The following is a 23,546-nucleotide window of genomic DNA, read 5'->3' as shown; positions in this document are numbered from 1 at the left end:
CTCCTCTCCTCCCTTCTATTTCTCTCTCTCTCTCTCTCTCTCTCTCTCTCTCTCTCTCTGGTTCACCGGAATTGAGCCGCCGGCGAGAGGCTAGCCGCTGGCTGGCCAACAGCGGTTGAGTCCCCTCCCTGCTGGTCCGGTCCCCTCCTCTCTCTCTCTCTCTCTTCTTCTTCTTCTTCTTCTTCTTCTTCTTCTCTTTCTTCTTCTTCTTCTTTCTTCCTCCTCCTTTCTAAGCTTTTTCTTCTGTCTCTGCTACAGTGCTAGGCCAAGCGGTGTCCTGATTTTACTATTTATTTTATTTTATGTTTGTTTATTTATTTAGTTAGGTATTATTTTTTTAATTAATGTAGATAAATTATTTAGACATTAATTATGTTCGTAATAATATATATTCTCCACATGATAATATATATTATTAGACATTTAGATTTATGTACTAATATTCATAGTATATGCATTTTAAATAATTTTAACAATTTATTATATACTATTGTGTGTAGAATAAGATACTAGTCTTATTTATTTATTTATTATTTTACATAATTAAGTAAATACTATATAATTTTTGGTTAATCAAGATAGAGTAAGAATTATAAATTTTATTATAAAATAGATCTTATCTATAGTTATATCTTATTTATAATTATTTAGCTTTTACTTTATAATTATATATTTATAATATTTTTAAATTAAAAGAAATAAACCTTTCACCTTACGTTATAACTCGCATTTTATGATAATAGTATAATTATAGTGTTCGAATCGTATCTATAATATAGATCTTGTAATAAAAAAATAAAAAGAAGTGATTCTAAACCTAATAAACCTTTACATTTTACTTGAATTAATTCTAATTAGATAAACAACTAACTTTATGTTACTTGAATATTTTCAAACTCTGAACCCCCTTATTTAAGACCTCGAAAATCTCACTAGCAATGAGTGGTAGTTGATTGATAGACCTGAGGGATACGTGTATTGAGTCTTGTGATAAAATATGAGTAGTCTTATTCCCTAGACGTCTTTCTTAAATTAGGATATATTATATATTATGTACATGCATGTTTTAGCCTCCAACATAGTTATATGACTTTATTCAGAAATGATTTCAGTCGAGTATATTTTATCATACATTTGATTAGGCTGATCTAGGATATGAGTACATTGGTGATATATAGAGATAATTGAAGATGATTATACTATTATGATTTTATACCGAGATGATCTCTAACATGAGTGTGCTTGTGATAGACTAGTAGGAGTTTACATGTATTAGATACATGGTTGGAGTCTGCATTACATTATTTTTTCTCTTGACTTCTTTACCACCTAAATTTCTATTATGCATTGACTTGTTATCGTACTAAATATATGTATATAATTTAGCATTTTGAAGGAAAGCATGAAATGTGATTGATAGGATAGTTGATAAAAAGCGTGAGGATACTTGAGTGAACGCGAGGGTTAGGGTGTGCCTGGAGATGATTAATCGTTCGACATAGTCGCGATCTTGTTGGTCTTATGTCTGAGGTCATTAGTCTGTGTGCGCAGCAGACATTCAGACACATGCAGTTTGCTAGGGCATATGTAGTAAGTTATCCTCACGAGGTTTCTATCAGCTAAGAGGGTGCCTGATTTGGATGGATGCTGATACCCTAGCGGGTGGCGAGGTATTGTTACATTTGAGATGCTCTTGCGAGTGTTGACTGTGCATAGTGGTCTAATATGATGATGATATATAAAGCTGACATTGATGACTGAAATATTGAGAAATACATATGATTTCATTATTATTTGATTACCTGATTATCGAGTGGTCAATATACATCATATATAACCATATTTGATATTATAGTATGATCATGATCGGTATGTATCATGTGTTATATTTGAGAGAGAGTTATGATGATAGTATGACATGGAGATTTGTTTATTCATTGTCGAGGATTATATACTTTTATCAGTTATGACATGTTATCTACTTTTCATTTATATATTATTGAAAATACATTCATATATTCATTCATGACATGATGCTCTTTCTGATTCATAGTATCCAGTACATGATTTACTCTCTGTTTGGCATCACTGATTCGTGGTAAAGTCTATTCACTGAACCTTTTGCTCTGACTCTCTTTATTTCTTTTCTAACCCTCTCAGATATATGGTACGTGATAGCGATTTGAGATATCCCGAGAACATATTTTAGATTGATGAGGTGAGCTATAGGTGCGAGACGGTATAGATTATAGTTTATATAGAAATTGAGTTGTATCGTTGTTTGTTATATTTGTAATTTATTGTTTCAGACGATAATTTGTATAGTACATGTCAGATTATAGAGTACTCGTGTATTAGTTATTTAAATGTATCTTGATTGTTTGTCATGGCCTGTGTGAGTCCTACTAGATTATGTCGTGGTCTAGTATATATTATTGTGGACTTGAATATTCATATGTTAATAGATTTATTTAGTTGATAATATGATTTATTTGGTGTTATATTATATGAGCTTGGATATGTTAGCAAGTATTATTTGATGATGTCATAATTATATGTGCACAGGAGTGTATCTGTGCGTGATGGGCCCCGCCCGACCTGTCGCGTGCATTGCGCGTGTCGTGTGGGCGTGCACGTGCCCATGCCGAGCGGGGGCGTTACAACTGTACAAAATTTCATATAGTTTGATAGCTCCGGTTCTTTAATAGGCCCATATTTATAAGTTAATAGTTCATCTGCTCATTTCTAATTAAAAGAAAAAAAACCTTTTTTTATCTGTATAATTAAATGATTATAGTTACCCCTATATAAAACTTATTCCACATGTAAACATTACAAAATAATTGCAATTAAGTTCGCAAATTGCCACTCCTGACAGCGGAGTTGAAAGAGAGAGAGAGTGAACTTACATTTCCAATTTCCTTTCTTTCGTGTTCTCGTCTTTCCTATTCTCTCCATCCAATAGTGTTGTTTTGTTGAAAAGAAAAGCAGAGCTCTTGAACCGTCTCGCCGGAATTTCCCAATGTCTACCATCGAGCTGAAACTTTCCCGTCCAAGCCGCGTCTATCGCCCAGGCGTTAGCCCTGCCCTCCTCAAACCCACCTTATTCTCCTTCTCGGACCATCTTTTCTGATAGTTGACTTATGCAGGAAATCATCGAGGGCAAGATCATAGCAAACCTCTCCTCATCCATATCTTACCAGAAAATCCTCGTCACTGCCTCTGGAACTGTCAATTTGCAGGTAGAGTGTGCTCCTTTGCCTCCTCTATTGCTTGATTTTTCTTTCCGTTCTTCATTCCATTTCCAATTCCAACTATGTTATTTTTCTTCCTCTTTTTGCTGAAGGTAAGAGGTGGCGTCACGGGGGTGATCGATTCCTTGTACAGTGTGGTTAAGCCCATCTCCATCATGTGAGTATCTCGTTTCCACTTAATAAGTAATTTTGTTTTGTTTTTTTTTTGCCATTGGGTACGCTTGGTTTTATAGGCATGTCTCAATCCGAGTTATTAGTATCGGTTAGTACAAGGGGCAAGCTAATCGGAGGCCTGAAGGGTGCTTGGTATTTACTCCAAGTGACTTCATTTTGTAGAAGTTCAGGGTTGCTCTTATGCTATAATTCTTTCTAAGTATGGTATGGACATCAATGTTCGACAGATATGCAAAGAAGGATATGACGTCCCAAGAAATAGAGTGAAACATAATTTATAGTCTATTCACTAGACAAAAAGACCCTATTGGGCAATTTGTATTGTTAGGTTTTTGTCAAAAGCTGGGAGTAGTCATCTGAGAATGTTCTCATGTTTGCTCTTTAACGGGCAAAGGAAGTAAGGTTTGGGGAGGCAGGCAAGGTTCAAAATGAGGGGATCAATGGCTGTTTGTGCTTATGTCAACAAAGCTATTGAGCAATACGAGATCAAGAGCCTACAAGGCTAGCAGGGGAACCATGGCTCTTGTGAAGCTTTTTGTAACAAGGTTCCGAAATTCGGTAATGAGATCGGGTTTAGCCGTTAGAAAAAACAATATATATTGGCTGTATTGGTTGTATTGGTCGTATCCACTGTTTATATCAGATTAGACTATTTTTAATTATGTAAAATTTGAAATATTATTTAAAATACAGAAAGATTTCTAAAAAAGTATAAAAAATAATAGAAAAATTGAAAATAAAAATTAGTTACATAGAAGCTTAAAGATTAAAGAAAAAACTTACTCAACACTATAATGAATACCGTCTTGAATTTGACAAATTTTTATACTCGTAAATTATTACTGCAGAACAATAGTGAAGTGAAAAATCTCTTTTTATTGTTGTTCTATAGCAGTAAAAAAAGAATAGTTAAAAAATGGGTGAGAAAGAGAAGAGAAATTAAAAAAAATTCATCCGAGTTCACCAAAGTATGGATCAGCTAGAGGGCTTATTGGATCGGTCGTCGAATGAGTTTGATGAAGTGTGAGAGTGGAAGGAAAGTGTGTGTGAGAGATAGAGAGTAAAAATAGAAAATTTAAAAAGAAGGTAGTTAATGACATCAATAATTAATGTCTTCTAGGTTGAATACATTTTAGATTCGATCTAAATCTTAAAAAAAATTAGTTTCAACTAATACGGACAGTGGTGTGATCCGAATTAGACTAGACCACCTCGTGGACATTATGCTCATAACTTGAGTCATTTATCTAGATAGCGAGTTAATTTCAGCACTTCGTTTAAGTTATTTCTAGCTAATAATTATAAGTGGCCCCACCTCTCGACATCCACAACTTAGAGTTGAAGTTTTTGCTCATTAGGCCTTGTGATGAACTACTCCCCTTGCAATGTAGATAAGTAATATTAGAACCTCTGAGATGTTAACAATGATCGCGAACAACTATGATCTCTTCTCTCTTAACCTCCTAGGGTTTTTTTTTTTTTTTGACATTGAAGAAGTCTCCAACAAAGGTATCATTCATCCCTCTCATATAGGTGTAGAAGACCTTTTTAAATCGGATTGGAAACCCCAAAATCACTGTTAAAATCATTAAAAATCGGCTCAAAAACTTTTCAATAATCATCGTGCATTTGAATGACTCTGTCTGAAGTTCAAATGCAACTTGAAATCTTTGGGGCATTCTAATGAACTTCAAACGCTGACTCTGTCTGAAGTTCAAATGCAACTTGAAATCTTTGGGGCATTCTAATGAACTTCAAAGGCTGTTAGAATGTATGTTCTTTATCAAATGTGTTCTGAATCTGTATAGGCTCAAACTTTAAACAACCTTTAAACACAGTTCTCAGGAAATGCATTTGAACGGATTTGAGGGTGATAATCTCACTTACACTATCGACACATCAGTGATGGCAGGCCGAGTCATCATCCTTAGTGGTGGTCTGGTAGATTTCATCTATGGAAAATGCATAGATAATTAGCATATAAAGTATGAAATTTGAATCAGTTTGAGAAAAGAGTCCTAGAAGGCTAAATAAATGTTGGATTTTTTGGTGTCTGCCAACAAGGGTCATATAGGCTGATGCTAAAGATAAGAATATGGTGCATTTTAAAAATGGAATCTGAAAAGGAGATTAGGAAGGAAAGAGAAAGGTGATCCTTCATTGATGAAAGTCATTTGCCAAATGATTATAATTTTGTGTTGAAGTTCTCAGTGATTGGATCTTATATTTACTTCCTTCTATCAATTCATAATTAACTCAGGGGAAGTGGCCAGAGGAATCTTTTCTAGGATAATATCTCTACCAAGGTAATAATGGTACTACAAAAGAACTAAATACTATAGTACTAACTAATAGCTCAAGATGCAGTCCACAATGGTATGTTATGGACTGGCATTTCCTTGTATGATCATAGAAACCATAAAAGAGCGACAGGTACAACATGTTGGGTTTAGGGTTTTAGGATTTAGTGTTTTAAGGTTTTGGGTTAAGGTTCTCAGATTAGGGTTTACAGGTTAACTCATGATCCATTTCTTTAACTATTACAGACCATCATTGAATCAGTTGATAAGCAGTTATAAAGGACTTATTACTTGGCAAACAAAATTTCAAGAAAAGCATACCAAATTGTTGATTCATCTCCGGATGTGGCTTTGAAGCGATAGTAGCAAAAATATATTATTCGTGCGGTGAGAAAAGAAATTTCAGAAGATTGGCAAATTTGGAAGCTTTCTGAATAGGTAATTTTATCATTTGAAGGTTCTGATTGTCTGATTCTACTAGATCATCAGAAATTAATTTACCCTTCTTATGTATGCAAGCATATATGTTTGGGAGGTGGCTAAGACCAGTCCTATATCTAGTAAAATTTCCTGAACACGCATTTCTGAACATCACAAAAAACCATATTGGATATTGTAGTTGATTGGAGTGAGAGAGACAGGTTAATTATGTTGTTCTCTACTTTTCTTCATGATATTTCTTTAAACAATATCTTAATAATAGGTGTATAGTATCTTTAATTTGTAATTCGTTTCATGCACATTTCAAAATAAATTTCTGCAGGAAAAAGAGTATAGAAGTTGTGTCATCTGCAGGAAGATTAGGGCCAGGTGTGACAGAGGTAAGATACTGAGTTGTAATCCATCTCTTTTTTTCCATAATCTTGGTGGGCCATATACAGCCATGTGAATTTCATGTTGTGCTTATTACTTTTCCCGGTGAATATTTTGTTTGCTTGCCCCTGAGTTGTTTGCTTTATTTGAATGAATCAATCACTTTCTTATTGGTAAAAAACTAACTTTTTCTTCTAAAGCATGCTTAAGGATGAAGTATTAAATACCATATTGAAGAGTTATTTGATTATGTCATTTCATGATGATAAATATTGATAAGACATAATGAGATATGACAATCATAAGTATAAGTTTTCAATGATTTTTTAATCATTAAAAGGTGACGTGCTACCTATTCTTCTAGTCTTTTCAGTAACCAGTGTTGCTTATGTCTTCATATTTTTACCAGAACAGCAGATAAATGAAATTACTGAAGTTCAGTTACACCATTTCTTTCTATAGTGTTATATATATATATACACACACACACTTGTATAAGGTATGAGTGAAATGAACTTTCTTGATAAGAAACAATGAAGACAGAGATGCCATATGTCTATATGAGGGCCTATTGGTTAAGTGCATCATGCCAATTTGGCCGAGCTAAATTATGTCAGGCAACTATTTGAGTTCCACTGGCATCATCAAGTAGGATAAATTTGATATTATGGGCCTTGCTGCTTGTAAGGTCATTTTCTCATGACTTTTGACTCGGTGCCAAATGTTGGTTGGCTGCTTGAGACTGGATGGTTTAGACTTTAGAAGTAATGGGTTTTTCTTTTTGTCCAGCCAATTATATTGTGATCTTTGATGATAAAGTATTATTTATAGTAAGAGATTTATAATAGGATGAAGGCTAAAATAACTTAATTCAAACTACTCTTTGCTTAAATTGCAGTTCAAAAGCCCATATACCTTTTCTTAATCTGGAATCTTAGTTAGTCTTTATACTCTTTTTCACAAAATGAATTTCTAGTTATAGCGACGTAGCATAAACATGACTAGGCTCAATCCTAATAGAATTTAATGAATTGGTCCCTACCTCAATTAGGTCTTGGAGTTGAATCTGAGTGATTAAAAGGACAAGTACTTTAGGAAGATTATTTATGAAATTTTTGTGCAGGTATAATTCCTAATTTGACTAGTTTAGAGATATAAAAAATAAAAGACCAAGTCAAAAGTCAAAGTCAAAAGTTAAAACTCAAATCCGAATTAATTTAGGTAAACTGAGTCCTACTAGGTTTAGAAAATTGAATAAGAATTACATTTGAAGACCAAAACTGAGTGGAGAAGGAAATTCAAAGTACTATAACAATAAAAACTAAACTTAAGTCGGTCAGTGAGTAAATACTAGAGTAAGAGTAGAAAAGGAAGAAAGCCGAATAAGAGTTAGAAAAGAAACAGTAAACATGCCAAACACACGATTACAATTTTCACATCGAGAGGGAAAAAACATTGGATCCGTCCGTCTAAACCCGATCAATCTATATCATATCATTTGTAAAAACAATAAATACTTAGAACCCCCTAGGTAGTCCATCGTCTAAGTGTTGAAGTCCGCGTCTTTTGATTGAAGTTCGTCTAGATTAACTATTCCATAATTAAATTACCTTTGCATCTAGTTCGTAGTATGTCGCTATGGATCACTCAAAGCTTTTCGTGGGTTGGTGTTGGTTATTGTTGTAGATAACTCGTTTTCAGCTCATCCAGTGCTTCAGTAATTGGTAGTAGAGCTCTAAGCAATGGACCAAAAAAAGCTCTCATCAACTTTGATAGAAAACAAGCTTCTTGAAGAAAATAGAGCTCTCAAATATTTAACCTAAGATCTCTCTTGAGTTCTCTGATTTGACCTCTGGTACCCTTTTATAAGTGTAGTAGAATGTTTTTGATTTGTTCTAGGAGAATTCCAAAAGAAAATACCAAGTTTGAAGTTTGAATAATTTCAGAACTTTCTGTTTTTAATCAGCTTTTGGGTACGCACCCAACTCTAAATTGCATATAAACTCATATACAATGTTTTTTTGCGGGGATGTGCACCTAGCCTACAAAAACTATAAGTTGTTGACTTGTTTCTCATTTGTTATTCGATCTTCTTCGTACAAGCATTCTTCCATAAGTTCATATGTTTTGGTCTGACATGAAATCTAGATTGTACACTATATTTTAAAGTATTTTATGTTTATGAACTTGCTGTTACATAAATTCACACTTACAATCTCCCCGTGGCAATTCTTTAATATTCTTTTAACCCATTACAATTTTCCTATTATCAAGACATACTCTTTGTTTCAGATCTGAAAAATTCTTGCAAAGATCTGACACAGAACAATAAATAATCAATTCCTCAAATTGTTTTCTCAAGTCATAATGTTTATATATATATATATGCTGAGCTGAGTTTAAAAAACATTCAACAAATTCAGTTAAGCAAAAACAAATCAAGATGTCCAGAAGTCAAAAATCAATGTTCTCCCCCTTAAATTCAAAACAAATCAACTTTCCCCCTTGAGTTAATAGATCAATTTCTCTCATTTTTTTTTTTGTAATAAATTGATGAGGATATAGAATAAACATGAAACGCCAATATGAAGCATGAAGAACTCACAAAACAATGTCCACCTATTATCAAAGTTCTGTTCAAAAGTTAAAGAAATTATCATAAAGTTCAAAACTCCGAATTAACAAGTCAATCGAAGGAAAATATGTGAATAAAAAATTATTGGTAAAAGTGTTGTTTTTCTCATTATTTTTAAACCAAATCCTAAACACAATTAGTCCAAAAAAATTACGAACTCCAAATATGTCAAGCAAAACTTGTATGTGATTTTCAAACTTTCCAATATCGTCAATTTCATACTTTTCGTTAAGTTAAATAGAAACATATTAGATTCTATTAAAGAAATCAAAATCAATCAAAGCTTTCGCAGATCAAAAAGCTTATATCATGCACTAGTATGCTAATTTAGATTGGCGTATGATCAATCGAGAAATATATGCATGAAGATAATTTAGATTTTTGATGGTGATTTTCATGCTTAGAAGGTAAGGTATCTTTTTCCTTGAATCTTTAGAATACATGCTTTATGCAAAGTATATTTTTTTTCCAAAGAATTTTTTCTTTTTCTATTTTTCATTTTGTGAAGCCACAATGAGTTAAGATTTCCTTGAATGCTCATGTCCTGTCAAGGTGTCTTTCTAATGAGGACATTAGTGACATATTACATAGAACACATATTTATGCAGTTTCTCCTTTAGGAAATTAGTCTTAAGTCAATTATTTTTATTATACATTTTCTATTTATAGTGTAGGATTATATTTACTTTCTTTATACTTATTTAGGGTATTATTTGCTAATTGTCACTTGTAATGTTTATGTATAGGCCAACTTTTCACTCAGTCAGAGTTAGTAAAGAAATGAAGAATTTTGACTTTTCCTCTACTTTGTGAAATTGGTGTGAAACTATTGTCTAAGAATGGTGGTGTGAAACCCCATTCCTATTCTTTCTTATTGCATTCTCTTCCACTCTTTTCCACCACGTCCTACCAAAACAATGGTTTTTTAGGATTAAAATTGATGCGAACTAGGCCAGCTCGAATTACATCATGGAGATATTAGGCTTGATGAATCAAGTTTAATTATCTTATTTATTCTGCTTATGTGATTTAATTAGTCTTAGTAGGTTAGAGTTTATTTAATTAGCTAAGTTTAGTTAATTTCACTTATAGGAATGTAAATGAGCTAAGCCTGAACAAGTCGATTCTAGCTCAGACTCGGCTCAAAATTAATTTAAAGCCTGATTATTTTATTCAGGCGGAACTCAAACCAAGCAAACCGAGCCTAAATCGAGCCTATTTTTAAGCCAAACTTAAGTTGTGCTGGACTGAGTTGATTCCGAGCCTGAAACTAAGCTATTTACAAGCCGAGTCTATTTTTGGATTAAAGATTTAATGGTTATGTATATACTTATATATAATATATACTATTATACATAAAATTAATAATTTCTTTTTGAGTTGAGCCTATTGAGGCGAGCCTGAGCGAGTTGGCTTATTTATTTTGACACCCCTAATCACTTACAATATTAAGTCTTTTGGCCCCGCATGCTCTTGATGGGTTTTAACAACTATTGGATGCTTGTTCTTTTTTTGTTAAAGAAGTAGTTCTTAATACATTGTAGCCAGGAGGCACATAACCTAAAAATGAATTGTTTGCTGTAAATGAAAAGACCCTAACATAATAAGGATGTTTTGCTAAATGAGAAGGCAACCCTACTGAATAGAACATCCTTGCAGTCTTATAGTGTAATTGGTTATGAGCATTGAAATGTCTTTTCAATAACTGCCATCGCTTTTATTTTCTTTGACTCTTTCTCTCTTCATGTTTCTGTCATATCAAATTCTATGTCCAATAAGTCTTATCGAATAGACTTTAACCCTGTAATATGATCCCTTATAAATTTGCTGATAGTAATTATTTTGAAAATTTAAATTGCCTCTGACTTCTCCAAATTTTTGTAACTTAGTTACATCCTTCCACAGTGGAGTAGTTTCATCCATATTGTTAGAACTTCCACCAGCTCCACTAGGTCCTAAGCTTTAATTGTTCATTTTTTTTCTATTATTGCAATCATTATAATATAAAACATAAAATAATTAATAAAATAAGTGTCACTAACTGTATTTACTGTGTAAATAAAAATCATGGTTCTAAGTTTCGGTTGATCCTGATTTAGGGCTGAAACTAGTCCAATGATTGATTTCGGTTTAGTATCGGTCGATCCCCGATTCGTTTCAGGTTGGGATTGGCTGTATCGGCCAAAACTGATCGAAATTGAGAGAGAAAAAGAGAGAAAAGGAGGAAAATAAGAAAAAAAAAAAGAGAAAGAGAGAGGAGAGAAAGATAAAGGGAGCTTGTCGGAGGGAGTAAGAGAGAAAAAGAGAAGATACCTTGTTGGAGCTCATCAGAGAAACATTACTAGAGAAGAATTAGAGAGAGAGAGAGAGAGAGAGAGAGAGAGAGAGAGAGAGGAAATTGCAGAGAAAGAGATTGAGAGAGAAGGGAGTCAATGAGAGAGATGGAGGGTTAGCGGGAGAGAGAGGAGAGTGAATCGAAAAGGGAGATATTGAGAGAAGCGAGTTGGTGAGGGAGGAGAGAGAGAGAGTTAATGAGAGAGAGGAGAGTTGGTGAGGGAGAGGGAGAGGTAGTGGGAGAAAGAGAGTTGAGAGAGTTAGTGAGAGATTTAATAAGAGAGCAAGTTAGTGGGAGAGTTAATGGAGAGAAAATTAATAAGAGAGTAGAAGAGAGTAGGAGAAAGTGAGAAAAAGTAAGATTTTTTATTTATTTTATGAGATGGAGAGAGAGTGAGTAATAAAAAGAGAGATTGAGAAAATAATATATATATTTTTTATATATGAATAATTTGTATTTATATCTTATTATTATTATCTTTTAAAAAATTTATAATTTTTTATATTTTAAAAATTATTTTAAAATACAAATTAATTTGGATAACCGATACCGCTGTTATAGCTAATACATATCATTTTTTTTGGATGGCCAATTCTAATCCTAATTTCAATACTTAGAACCTTGATAAAAATAAAATAAAATGGATGTCATCCATTGGCTCATGGCAATTACTGTTTAAATAAAACTAACATAAAATTTAGCAATCAGTGATTTAATGTCTCTTTTAGTTACCGTGAAACTGTGTAATTACTGTTTAAATAAAATTTAATAAATTATTAACTCACAATGATTGATAAAATCTATAATTACTGTTATAATAAAAATAAAGTAAGAATTAACAGTAAATAATAGTTAAAATCTTTCAAATCTGAAGCATTCATAGAGGAAGAGATTAAGGGCACATTATCTTGCTCTTTCGTTCAATTCGCCTTCTTTTGAGCTCTTGGTATGTTTTGTCCGCTGCTTGGAACATTGTATTCTCTCTCATTGAAGAACTGAACGTAGATGTTCCACATTGAGATATCAATTCTTCCTTCTCCTTTTGATTGATTTTCAATTTATCTGTAAAGAAATTTTGAAGCAATTGTTTAGCCTTCAAAAAATCAAATTCTAATTATTTTATTCTTTCATCCAGGCTTTTCTAGATTCTTTTATTCTAATTCTTTTAATTTTATCAGTTAAGGAATTTTTTTGGAAGCTAAATCACGAATAAAGAATTATTGAAATCCCATTGAAGTTTTCCTTTTTCTTCTTTAAGTTCCTCTATTTCATCAGTCAAATTAGCTACTCGTTCTTTCATCTCATTTTTCTCCATGTTCAAGCTCTTCAATTTGCCGATGAGTTCCAAATTTTCCTCCAATTTATAGGACTAGTTAGGCAAGAAATTGTAGGTGGCTTGAAGTTCCATGTAGCCATAGGAATGATAGCTACTCAATCCCACATGTTGATGCTGCTTCTCCTACATATGTGATATGGTGTAGTACTGTGCAATAAATGAGTTGTGTTTGTGTTGAAAAGTGTAGACATTGAATATTCCTAGAATATGCAGACGTCAACCTTGTATCCAGAAATGCAAAAAATATGAGAATTCTGACTATACAGTCCTGACAATGTAAGAGTGGACAAACAAATGTCCTTAAACATATGGGGCCACCACTTTTGACATACAATCATCATAAGGGAGATGTGTTATGGCTTTTTAAGTCGTTACCATCATCCAGAGTATTATGTATTACTATCTGTACTTTTACCTATCCAATTAATTTATAATTTTAGGACACTCTTGTCACTAAATGGCTAATGAGGCAGCATAAAAGAAGCAGCTTTGATCATAAAATATTAAATATCTGCTGAAGTACACTTCCATAAATACATCTATCTCTTTTTAATCTTCAAACAACCTTAAAATAATTGACCATCATGATTCTTTTATATCAATAATTCAATATTTTTGTTCTAATCATTCTCTCATGCTGTTATTAGATAAATTTTTCCTTCATTTTGACGCAAGAGAGCAACAGTCATGAAACATTGTACGAGACATTTCATGGTGGAAACATCAATATCCAGGTAATCACTTTCAATTTACTAATTTCAACTTGATATTTAGGACATTGTCTATATTCAAGTGTGATGCAAATCTAGTATGAATGCAATGTTTTGGAGAACAATCGACCCAAACAAGTAACTAAAGAAAAATTTAGTAAGCAATAATTGATAAGAAGTTAATTAATTAAAAGGATCACTACTAGATGGAAGGAGAGAAAATCACTCAGATAAGACAGTAGTTTTCTCAACTCTCAAATAGGTATGTTGATAGTAGGAAGGCCTAAAATATGGTGTAAGGAAAGACTTTAGAGTTTAGGTTTACCAATAAGTGGAATAGTAGTGCTTTTACTTTGAAACCAAGTTCTCTTCACGTCCGGCACTTAAAGATTTTCTTTCACTACTGGAATCTTCTGGACAACAGCAGTAACCAACGAAAAAAGTAGAGATTGAAGAAGGGGAGAAGTTTAGAGAGGAAGTAGAAGAGATTAGAGAAGAATCTTAAGATAGAGTAGGAGAAAGGGAGAGCAAGAGAGAGAGAAGAGAAAGAACATAAGGGAGAAAGTGAGATCTCAAATAAATTATCACGACCCAAAATATGAATCATGACCGGCATGCATCTCAATATGCTTGAGATGCACGAAGCCTTAATAATACTAACATCATAATCCTTGATTAATTCTAGCCACCTACGCTGCCTCAAATTAAGTTCTTTCTGAGTGAAAATATACTTGAGGCTCTTGTGATCAGTGAAAATTTCACAAGATTTTCCATAAAGGTAGTGACGCCAAATCTTTAGTGCAAAAACCACCGCAGCCAACTCAAGATCATGAGTAGGATAGTTCTTCTCATGAATCTTAAGTTGTCTAGATGCATAAGCTATCACCTTTCCATGCTGCATCAAAACACAACCGAGGCCCTGTCGGGATGCATCACTGTAAATTACAAAGTTACCGCCCTTTGTCGGAAGTGAAAGGATAGGAGCTGAAATCAATCTCTGCTTGAGCACTTGGAAGCTATTTTCACAATCATCTGACCACTCAAATTTCACCCCCTTTTTGGTGAGGTGAGTAAGTGGCAAGGCAATCCGTGAAAATCCCTCCACAAATCTTCTATAGTAGCCTGCCAATCCAAGAAAACTACGTACTTCAGATACTGAAGTAGGCCTCGGCCATTTGCTAATAGCCTCTATTTTCTTTTGATCCACCTTGATTCCATCCTTGCTGATTATATGTCCTAAGAATGCAACCTCATCCAACCAAAACTCACACTTCTTAAACTTGGCATAAAGTTTCTCCTCACGAAGAGTTAGAAGTATTGTCCTCAGATGTTCCTCATGCTTTTCTTTGCTCTTGGAATAGATCAATATATCATCAATGAATATCACAACAAATTGGTCCAAGAAGGTTTTGAAGATCCGGTTCATTAAGTCCATAAAAGCTGCAGGTGCATTTGTAAGGCCAAAAGGCATCACTAAGAACTCATAATGGCCATAGCGAGTTCTAAATGCTGTCTTTGCAATATCCTCATTCCTTATCTTCAATTGGTGATAACCAGACCTCAAATCGATTTTTGAGAAGACCTGAGAGCCTTGCAGTTGATCGAAAAGATCATCAATCCGGGGTAGTGGATACTTGTTCTTCATAGTGACTTTATTTAACTCCTGATAATCAATGCAAAGACGCATTGATCCATCTTTCTTCTTTACAAATAAAACTGGTGCTCCCCAAGGTGATACACTCGGACGAATAAAACCCAAATCCAGCAACTCTTGAAGTTGGGTCTGCAACTTTCTAAGTTCTGCTGGTGCCATCCTGTAGGGTGCCTTTGATATTGGTTCAGTGCCAGGGAGCAGATCTATGGTGAAGTCTATCTCTCTATCGGGTGGAAGACCAGGTAGATCTTCAGGAAAAACATCTGGAAATTCATTTACCACTTGAAGTTCATGAATCTCCTGCTCTGCACGCTCCACGCCCACTACCGATGCCAAAAAGCCTGGGCATCATTTCTTCATTAATCGATTTGCTTGAAGTGCTGAGATAATACTGGTCGTAGGAATCTTTCGCTCACCCTGGAAGAAAAATTCTGGCTTCTCCGGGATAGAAAATGTGATCCTTTTTATTCTACAATCCACTATAGCATGATGTGCAGAAAACCAATCCATACCCAGTATAACATCAAAATCATGCATGTCTAGACAAATAAGATCTACTGGAAGTTTCTGACTGCCTATCTCTACTAAACAAGATCTGCAGATAAGATTTAAAAGTATGGTCCTCCCTATGGGTGTAGTCACTACTAAACATGATTCCATAATCTCAGGTGCAATAGGTAATAAGGAAAGAAAATCAGGTGAACCAAAAGAATGAGAGGCTCCAGAGTCAAAAAGGACTTTTGCTGGTATGGAAGAAATAGATAATGTACCTTGCACTACGGATGGTGAGTGCTCAACTTCTTCTTGGGTCAAGGTATAAATTCTTCCTTTATTCTCTGGCCTCACTCCTAGGTTTCCGCTACTTGCTGGAGGCCTATTATTCGCTGTGCCAGACTGGGACGGTCGATGCTGTTGATCCTGCTGAGAAGTCGGATGCCATCCCCCATGTGGTGCTCTGCAATCTCTCGCTAAGTGGCCCGGTCTCCCACAGTTGTAGCAGCTTCGTGGTACTCCATTGCACCCAACACTAGACGAATGTGAGCGTCCACACCTCGTACAATTTTTTGGCTGACTCTGTTTGGGACCTCCCCCAGAAGGGTTTGGTCCACTCCCGACCCTCAAGGGCTGTCCAAACGACTGACCACATCCTCTGTTTTGCTCCTGGTACCTCCTCGGCTTCTTCTGTGGATACTGCTGTTCTCGTTCTTGGCGAAGCTCCCCAATGTTTCTTTCGGCAAGGAGTGCCTTAGACACCATTTCTGGAAGTGTCTGACACTGAAATAATGATATCCTATCTCTGATGGCTGGCCGCAACTTACCCTCGAAGAAGCTAACTTTCTCTTCCTCGCTCGTTGCTATATGTGGAACAAATCGCAACAGATCGGTGAACCTCGCCTCAAAGTCCACTACAGACATGCCTCCCTGTCTCAGCTCAAAGAACTCATCATGCTTCTTCTTCTTTAAGGCCCGAGGGTAGTACTTTTCGAAGAAAATCTTCTTAAAATTTCCCCAAGTCAGCTCCTCTCGTCCAATGTACTGGCGCTCAATCATCTGCCACCAATGCTCTGTCCGATCCTCAAACATATAGGTCGTCAAAGCAACCTTTTGATCCTCTGAACAATCCAATACTCGCAATATCTTCTCGATTCGCAGCAGCCATGCCTCTGCTTCAATCGGATCAGTGGTCCTTCTAAAGGCAGGCGGAGATGCCTTTAAAAATTTTTCAAACACTGTACCCCTATCTAGACTAAGGGGCCTTGACTCTAATGGAGCCAGAGTCTGCGATGACTGTCGTCCAACGGCCTGAAGAAGTGTCTATAGCACCGATACTACAGTATGAGTAGCAGGAACTGGGGCAGGAGTGGGGATCTGGGCAGGGGTAGGAGTAGTTTCCGATCCTAAACCAGGAATAGCAGTAGGTGCAAGAGCTGGCGCTTGAGTAGGAGCCGGCTCTTGCTCCCTACTCCGGTCAGGAGATAAACTCTGGGCCGCAGCTCCCTGTCGACGACGACGCGTATACATATTGTCCCTTCAAGATTTATAATGAGATAAGAATAATTTTACTGAATATAATAAAAATTTCATAATGAACCTGAGCTGATGCCACCGGACCTCCACACAACTCTAAGGGTGATTTAGGATAACACAAATTTAGGCTCTGATACCAACATTGTTACGACCCAAAATAGGAATCATGACCGACCATGCATCTCAATATGCTTGAGATGCACGAAGCCTTAATAATACTCTCTACGTATACGATGACAAGATAAATAAATAAAATGAGAATGTGCTTTATTAAAATTTTATTACTAAATGCAATTAAAGTAAAAACAATGTTAATGTTTTTGAGTCTCTAAAATAAAATAAAATAAAATAAAATCTTCTAATCTAAAGCACAAAATCTAAAAGAGCGGAAAGGCAAATAGGTGAATCCTAAGTGGAGGTGGAATCCGGATACATCACGCTCAGTCGCCCCGCTGACTATTACCTGAAATAAATAAATAAATACAAAAACAATAGAACTCGTGAGCCAACAACTATAGCTCAGTAAGTGGAATCCACTCGAACCAAATAAATTTTAAAACATATTAATGCTGAATAAATTAAACTAAAAGCAACAATATCCATTATAATATGTAATAGGCATGCTCTCTACATAATAACAATGATAACAATAGAGAAATGTCACAACTTGTAACCTTGCACGTTTTCAATATATTAACATCTTTTTGATATTTATACTGTCATATGTCTCAATGGGTCTAAACCCTGTGGATCCACATCAACTAGAAGTCACCTCGAGATAACGCTCGGGACTTTTCTTCATAGCTGATCCGGTTAGGATCATCAGAGGGTATCACCCTGTGATCAACACACTCTATCTTTTCCTCTAACCGTTGAGAGAAGTTAGAGTCACCTAGGAAATTTTCTCATTTTTCCTAGGACTGTTTTCTAACCCCGCCAGAGTCACCTAAGGAAGTCACCGCAGTGATCTAATTTAGGACTTTCCCCTGGACTTCCAGATAGATTTGAGTCACTACGGAAAATCGTAAACGATTTATACCGGGACTGTTCTCTAAGTCATATCAATATTAGTCTCATTTTTTTTTTCACAAATTTCAATATTAGCACGAAGTATGGTGATGCACTGAATATAATATAGTACAAGATGCCACTCAGAAAATTGTCAAAATCAAAGAAAAGCTTCTTGCAGCTCAAAGCCGTCTAAAGAGCTATGCTGATAACCGAAGAAGAAACCTTGAGTTTCAAGTGGGTGACATGGTTTTCTTAAAAGTGTCACCTTGGAAAGGTTTGATCAGGTTTGGTAAGAAAGGCAAGTTGAGTCCTCACTTTATTGGACCTTTTGAAGTGTTAGAGCGCATTGGAGAGGTGGCCTATCAAATAGCACTGCCACCTAGATTATCTAAAGTACATAATGTCTTCCATGTATCTATGTTGAGGAAGTATGTGCCTAGTGTAGATCATGTGATCGACTTCGAGCCTTTGGAGATCCGAGAAAATCTATCTTATGAGGAGCAACCTGTGGAAATTCTAGAGACTCAGCAAAGAACTTTTCGCAATAGGGTAATTTCATTCGTGAAGATTTTATGGCAAAACCACAAGCCGGAAGAAGCAACTTGGGAGCGTGAAGATGAAATGAGGGAAAAGCATCCAGAGCTATTTCCTCAATCTTCATAGCGATTATTACGGTATTACCTTATTCTTATATTACACTAATCTTAATTTCGAGGACGAAATTTCTTTTTGTTAGGAATAGTTATCAAAACCAGAGAAAAAATAATAATAATAATAATTTAGGGGTTGAGAGAGGAGGGTGCACGTGCAACCCCTCCCCTCTCCCTCTCCAGCACGCGTCGAAGCTGATAAGGGGGGGGGGGGGGGATTTCATCTAATCCGTATCGGATTAGATTTAATGCTCTTCTAATCTATAAATTAGTCCTAATCCTCTCTCTCTTGAACCCCCCAGCCCTCTTCTCTCTCTCCTTCCTCCCTTCTTTCGCTTCTTCCTCACCGTCGGAGTCGTCGCCGTGGATTCGGCCAGCCGGAGCGTCGCCGGAGGAAATTGGAACCACTACCCTCCTCCTCGGTGAGCCCTCTCTCATCTCTCTAGTTTAATTTAAAATTAATTAGGTAAATCCGAAATACCTAATTTGCGGAATTCGGCCTCGTCGGCAAATCTGGCCGGCCGGTGGCTTCGAGTCGCAACCGCATCGTCACCGGAGGCTTCGTGCTTCGAGCCTGGTGTCGGAGATGTCTTCTACGAGGCCCTCGTGGCTCTGATCGGCGTTGGATTTCGCGTCGGTCGTCGGTGATAGTCCTTCTCCACCTCGTGAGGACGACAGAGGAAGGGTGAGAGGGAGAGGAGAGGTTGAAGGTGGTCATGAAGGGGTCGCCGGTTAGCGTGGGAGTAGTTCAGGACCTTGATAAATAATTGAGAAGTTTTGGAAATTTTTTTTTTCAAATTGATTTGCAGACCTCTCTTATCATCCTGGGACATCATGTGCTCCCTCTTCCACCTTGGTTTTCTACAAGGACCCTAAAAATGTAGTATACATCCTTGATGTGTAGATGATGCTCATCACCACTTTGATGAGTATGATTAGGGCACTAGAAAAGTGTTTGAATAGAAGAAACGAAGGGTTAACTTTAGCATTGATTTTTATATTTGTAGACTACAAGCTAGAACTATAGGGATGAATGGCATTGCAGTTATTTTTTGTAGGACAGAATGACTATGCATAGAGTTCCCATTAGATGCTCTCCAGAGACAGTTTGGGGTTTTGGAAGAGGGGTATTTGTGTATTAATGCAGATTTGGATAGTCATATAACATGGGGCTCCTAAATTTTGCATCATATCACTAGTAAGTTCATGTATAATCATGTCATGTAATAATATTAACAATCTATGGAATGATTGTCTAACTCTTCTTGTGTTAGTATCTTATTGCTGCAGATATTACTCGAGGTTATCTACATAAATCATTATCAGCTACACTGGAGTTCATACTTGAAAGCAATAAAAGTAAAGATGGCTTATTTTCTCATTTTATTTATTTCTTTGCAATGCTTACATTCAACAGTGCAATAATAATACATCTATTACTAATTCTTATTCCAGCCAGTCTTGTGAGTGCGCCCAATCTGCCGGAATTGGTCAGCTTTTATATTACCCAGGACACACAGAAGCATCAAATGATGCCAGAATTACTTACAGGTTCTCCTTGGATTCTTTTTCTCCTAGAGATAGTGATTGATCCTTGGTGATATATCCTGGAAATCGTGGCTACTTGGATATTTCTATCACTTCAACTTGATAACTTTTCCTCGACAATGTGTTATCCCTTCTACTTATTTAAGAAAGAAATTGTAAGGCCTTATTCACATCAAGAAAATAGGTGAAATAGGAATAACAAATAGAAATTGTTATTACTAAAATGTTGGATTTATTCTAGGAACAACTATTCATATGTTTATTTGTATTTTGGATTAAGAGTGTAATAATTATATTTGATGTAATATAAAATAAAAGTAAAGAAGAAAATTATTGAAATACCTTTTGATTTGATTTAAAGTAGATTGATGGAATAGATGATAAATAAATTAATATATTTTATGTATGTAATGCTTAGAAGTTACTTATGAAATGCTAAGCTAGGATATTACATATGCAATGCTAGGCTAAGACATTACGTATGCAATCTAAGGAGATAGATATGCAATGCAATATTAGAGAGATAAATATGCAATGTAATGTTAGGGAAACTCCTTGTTGAACTTAGTTGCGACAATCGTAGTCTCTTCCAAGCGTGCTTGTTCATCTATAGTCCATCGAGACCTTGTGTTCACCATTGATGAAGCTTCAAAGTGATTCGAGGTTCAACTTGGCTTTGATACCAAATTGATACGATCTCCTTTCGAAAATGTTTGATCCGCCTTGTAGTCGGTTCTGGGCAAAAATTTGCATGAGACTTTCGAGAGATTTTTCGGCAGATCTAGCTGCTGATTGACATGAAATTTTAATATGTTGTAGCCCTCGGAGAGAGCTTTCTAAAGAATCTAATTTCATACAAATCAGTTGACTAGATTTGAAGATATCTTTGGAATAGTGGATGAAGGTTGGAGGGTGATTCAACCCGATTAATGGAGATTGTATCTAGTCGGATTGATTTGCACCTTGTTGCCCTTAATGACTGTTTTGATGCAGATTTGACTTGCTCTTTAATAGAGGTTAGTGAATATAGGTTGGACGAGAAGTAGAGAAAGAGAAGAGGGAGGCTAGAGGCTAGAGGCTAGAGGCTAGAAGAGACTGAACCAGCAATGGCTGCGTGGTTGGCAAGGAGGGAGGTGGAGGAGATGAGGTCGGCGGCCAAGAGATAGAGATAGAGAGAGGTAGGGGATGACAAAGCAATTTAATAATGAGATAGTCATAAAATTATGGTTTCTTCCATATATTTATAAAGGTTAACCCTAGACCGACCTAAATAAAGACTTGATCAACCAATACTATTTGACTAGCTCGAGTCGAACTCGGGTTCACAATACATCTCACGACTCGACTAAAATAATTAATCGATTTGACTAGACTCAATTAGCCAATTAATAAGTTGAATCTAGATATAGCAGATATTGGAGTTTATGGCTCAACTAATGCAGCAGTTGCCAAAAAGAATGCAAATAAATAACTAGATAAATAGACTCTGCTATGAGCCCAATGTGATGCAAAACGTGGTAGAGGGAGAGATGGGAGAGGAAACTAAGGAAGAAAGAAATGGGGTTTCACACCTCTACTCAAAAAATAGTTTCACTCCAAGATTCTCAAAAGAGCAAAATCAAATAATCTTTCATTAACCTCAAAAGAAAATACATCGGGCCGATATGTAAACCTACAATGGAATTAAGCAAAACCCTACATAGGAAATAAACAAAACACACTCTAAATAAATAAAAATCATAACCAAATCCCTATAGGGGGGATCATCAACTTTTGGCGCCTCCTGCACTGGTATACACGCCATCAAGTCCTATTAGTGTTGTCTCATTAGTCTCCCCGGGTGGGAGAGAAGTCGACCCTATCGAGTGTGCTGCTCTGCTGCTCTCATACTGCTCTAAGATATCAGGGTGATGCACCTCTAAATCATGGCGATCAAGCCACGTGTCGTAAGATGTAGGTCATCTTTTTCAACGTACTAGATACGTTGGGTTTCACTTTCTCTAGTTGAAATAATCTCATCATTTAAAATTTTATCAATTTTGTCTGCTGTGTTAGGTAGAATGTTTGGAATTGGAGGTAAAGAGGGTCTCTCAGAAATAGGCTCATTAGTAGGCTTAGTAGCTAGTGGGTTATTTGGGGTAAAATCTGAACTTTTATAAGTTACTAGATCCTCAATATTAAAACTAGAATTGATGCCAAAATCATTAGGGAGATTTAGAACATAAGCATTAACATTAATTTTCTTGAGAATTTTAAAAGGTCCGACACGTGTATGCAACTTTTTGACAGTTCTAGGTGAGAACCGTTCTGGACATATCCGGACCATTACATAGTCTCCAACATTAAATTCTTTGAATCTCCTTAGATCAGCTCGAATTTTATAATTGGTATTATTTTGAGTAGTTCTGATACTAAATATTGGTATTATGTTATGCAAGTCATGAATATGTGATGCGAATGTAGATGTAGACTTAGACAACCTATGATAATGGGTCATAAGAATGAGATCTATAGGTTGTCTAGGTTTGTAATCATATACTATGTTACGACCCAAAATCGAAATCATAACCGGCCATGCACCTTAATATGCTTGAGATACACGAAGCCTTACTGATACTTAATAGGTATACAATGGCAAGGATAAATAAGTAAAGAAGATTTGCTTTATTAAATTAAACTAATTGCAATGAACATAAAAGAATGCCATTGTTTGTCTCTAAACGATATAAAATTAACAATTAATCTAAAACGTAAATCCAAAAGAGCAGAAAAGTAAATAGGTAGATTCTACGTGGAGGTAGGGTCCCGATGCATCTTGCTTAGTCACCATGCTGATTATTATCTGAGATAATAAAAAAAAAAGGAGAAAAAGAAATCCATGAGCCAATAACTATAACTCAGTGAGTGGAAACCACTCAAAAATCAAATAAATTCTAAAATTATAGTGTTAAATAAAACCAAAGTTCAATAATATACATAACAATTTTCAATAAGCATGCTTTTAAATAATGACAATGATAATAATAGAGGGTTATGACTTGTAGCCTTGCACAGTTTCAACATATTAATATCTTTCCAATGTTTATAATATCATTTGT

The 23,546-nt window shown here is 35.6% G+C and overlaps 1 protein-coding gene across 5 annotated transcripts in view; it reads left to right on the top strand.

Annotated features, from left to right (window-relative positions):
- The first annotated feature begins 2,876 nt into the window (after window positions 1-2,876).
- Window positions 2,877-23,546, top strand: part of LOC140764645 (uncharacterized) — a 48,554-nt gene continuing 27,884 nt past the window's right edge. For 3 of the 5 annotated variants that reach the window (XR_012105077.1, XM_073103319.1, XM_073103318.1), the window contains exons 1-7: window positions 2,878-3,076; window positions 3,150-3,242; window positions 3,347-3,411; window positions 6,492-6,549; window positions 13,495-13,581; window positions 20,175-20,259; window positions 20,356-20,451. Coding sequence is in view for 4 of the 5 variants with exons in the window: in XM_073103319.1 (XP_072959420.1) it covers window positions 3,023-3,076; window positions 3,150-3,242; window positions 3,347-3,411; window positions 6,492-6,549; window positions 13,495-13,581; window positions 20,175-20,259; window positions 20,356-20,451 (538 nt within the window). In the remaining variant the exon portion in view is untranslated. Of the gene's footprint in view, window positions 3,077-3,149; window positions 3,243-3,346; window positions 3,412-6,491; window positions 6,550-13,494; window positions 13,582-20,174; window positions 20,260-20,355; window positions 20,452-23,546 lie in introns of all 5 variants that reach the window. The other 2 variants (XM_073103317.1, XM_073103316.1) reach the window with 2 other exon arrangements.

This window comes from Typha angustifolia, chromosome 8, assembly GCF_048772165.1.
Source record: "Typha angustifolia cultivar Huaian chromosome 8, ASM4877216v1, whole genome shotgun sequence".
Lineage (NCBI taxonomy): Eukaryota > Viridiplantae > Streptophyta > Magnoliopsida > Poales > Typhaceae > Typha > Typha angustifolia.
The sequence above is the reverse complement of the archived record's forward strand: the minus strand, read 5'-3'. Positions and strand labels throughout refer to the sequence as shown.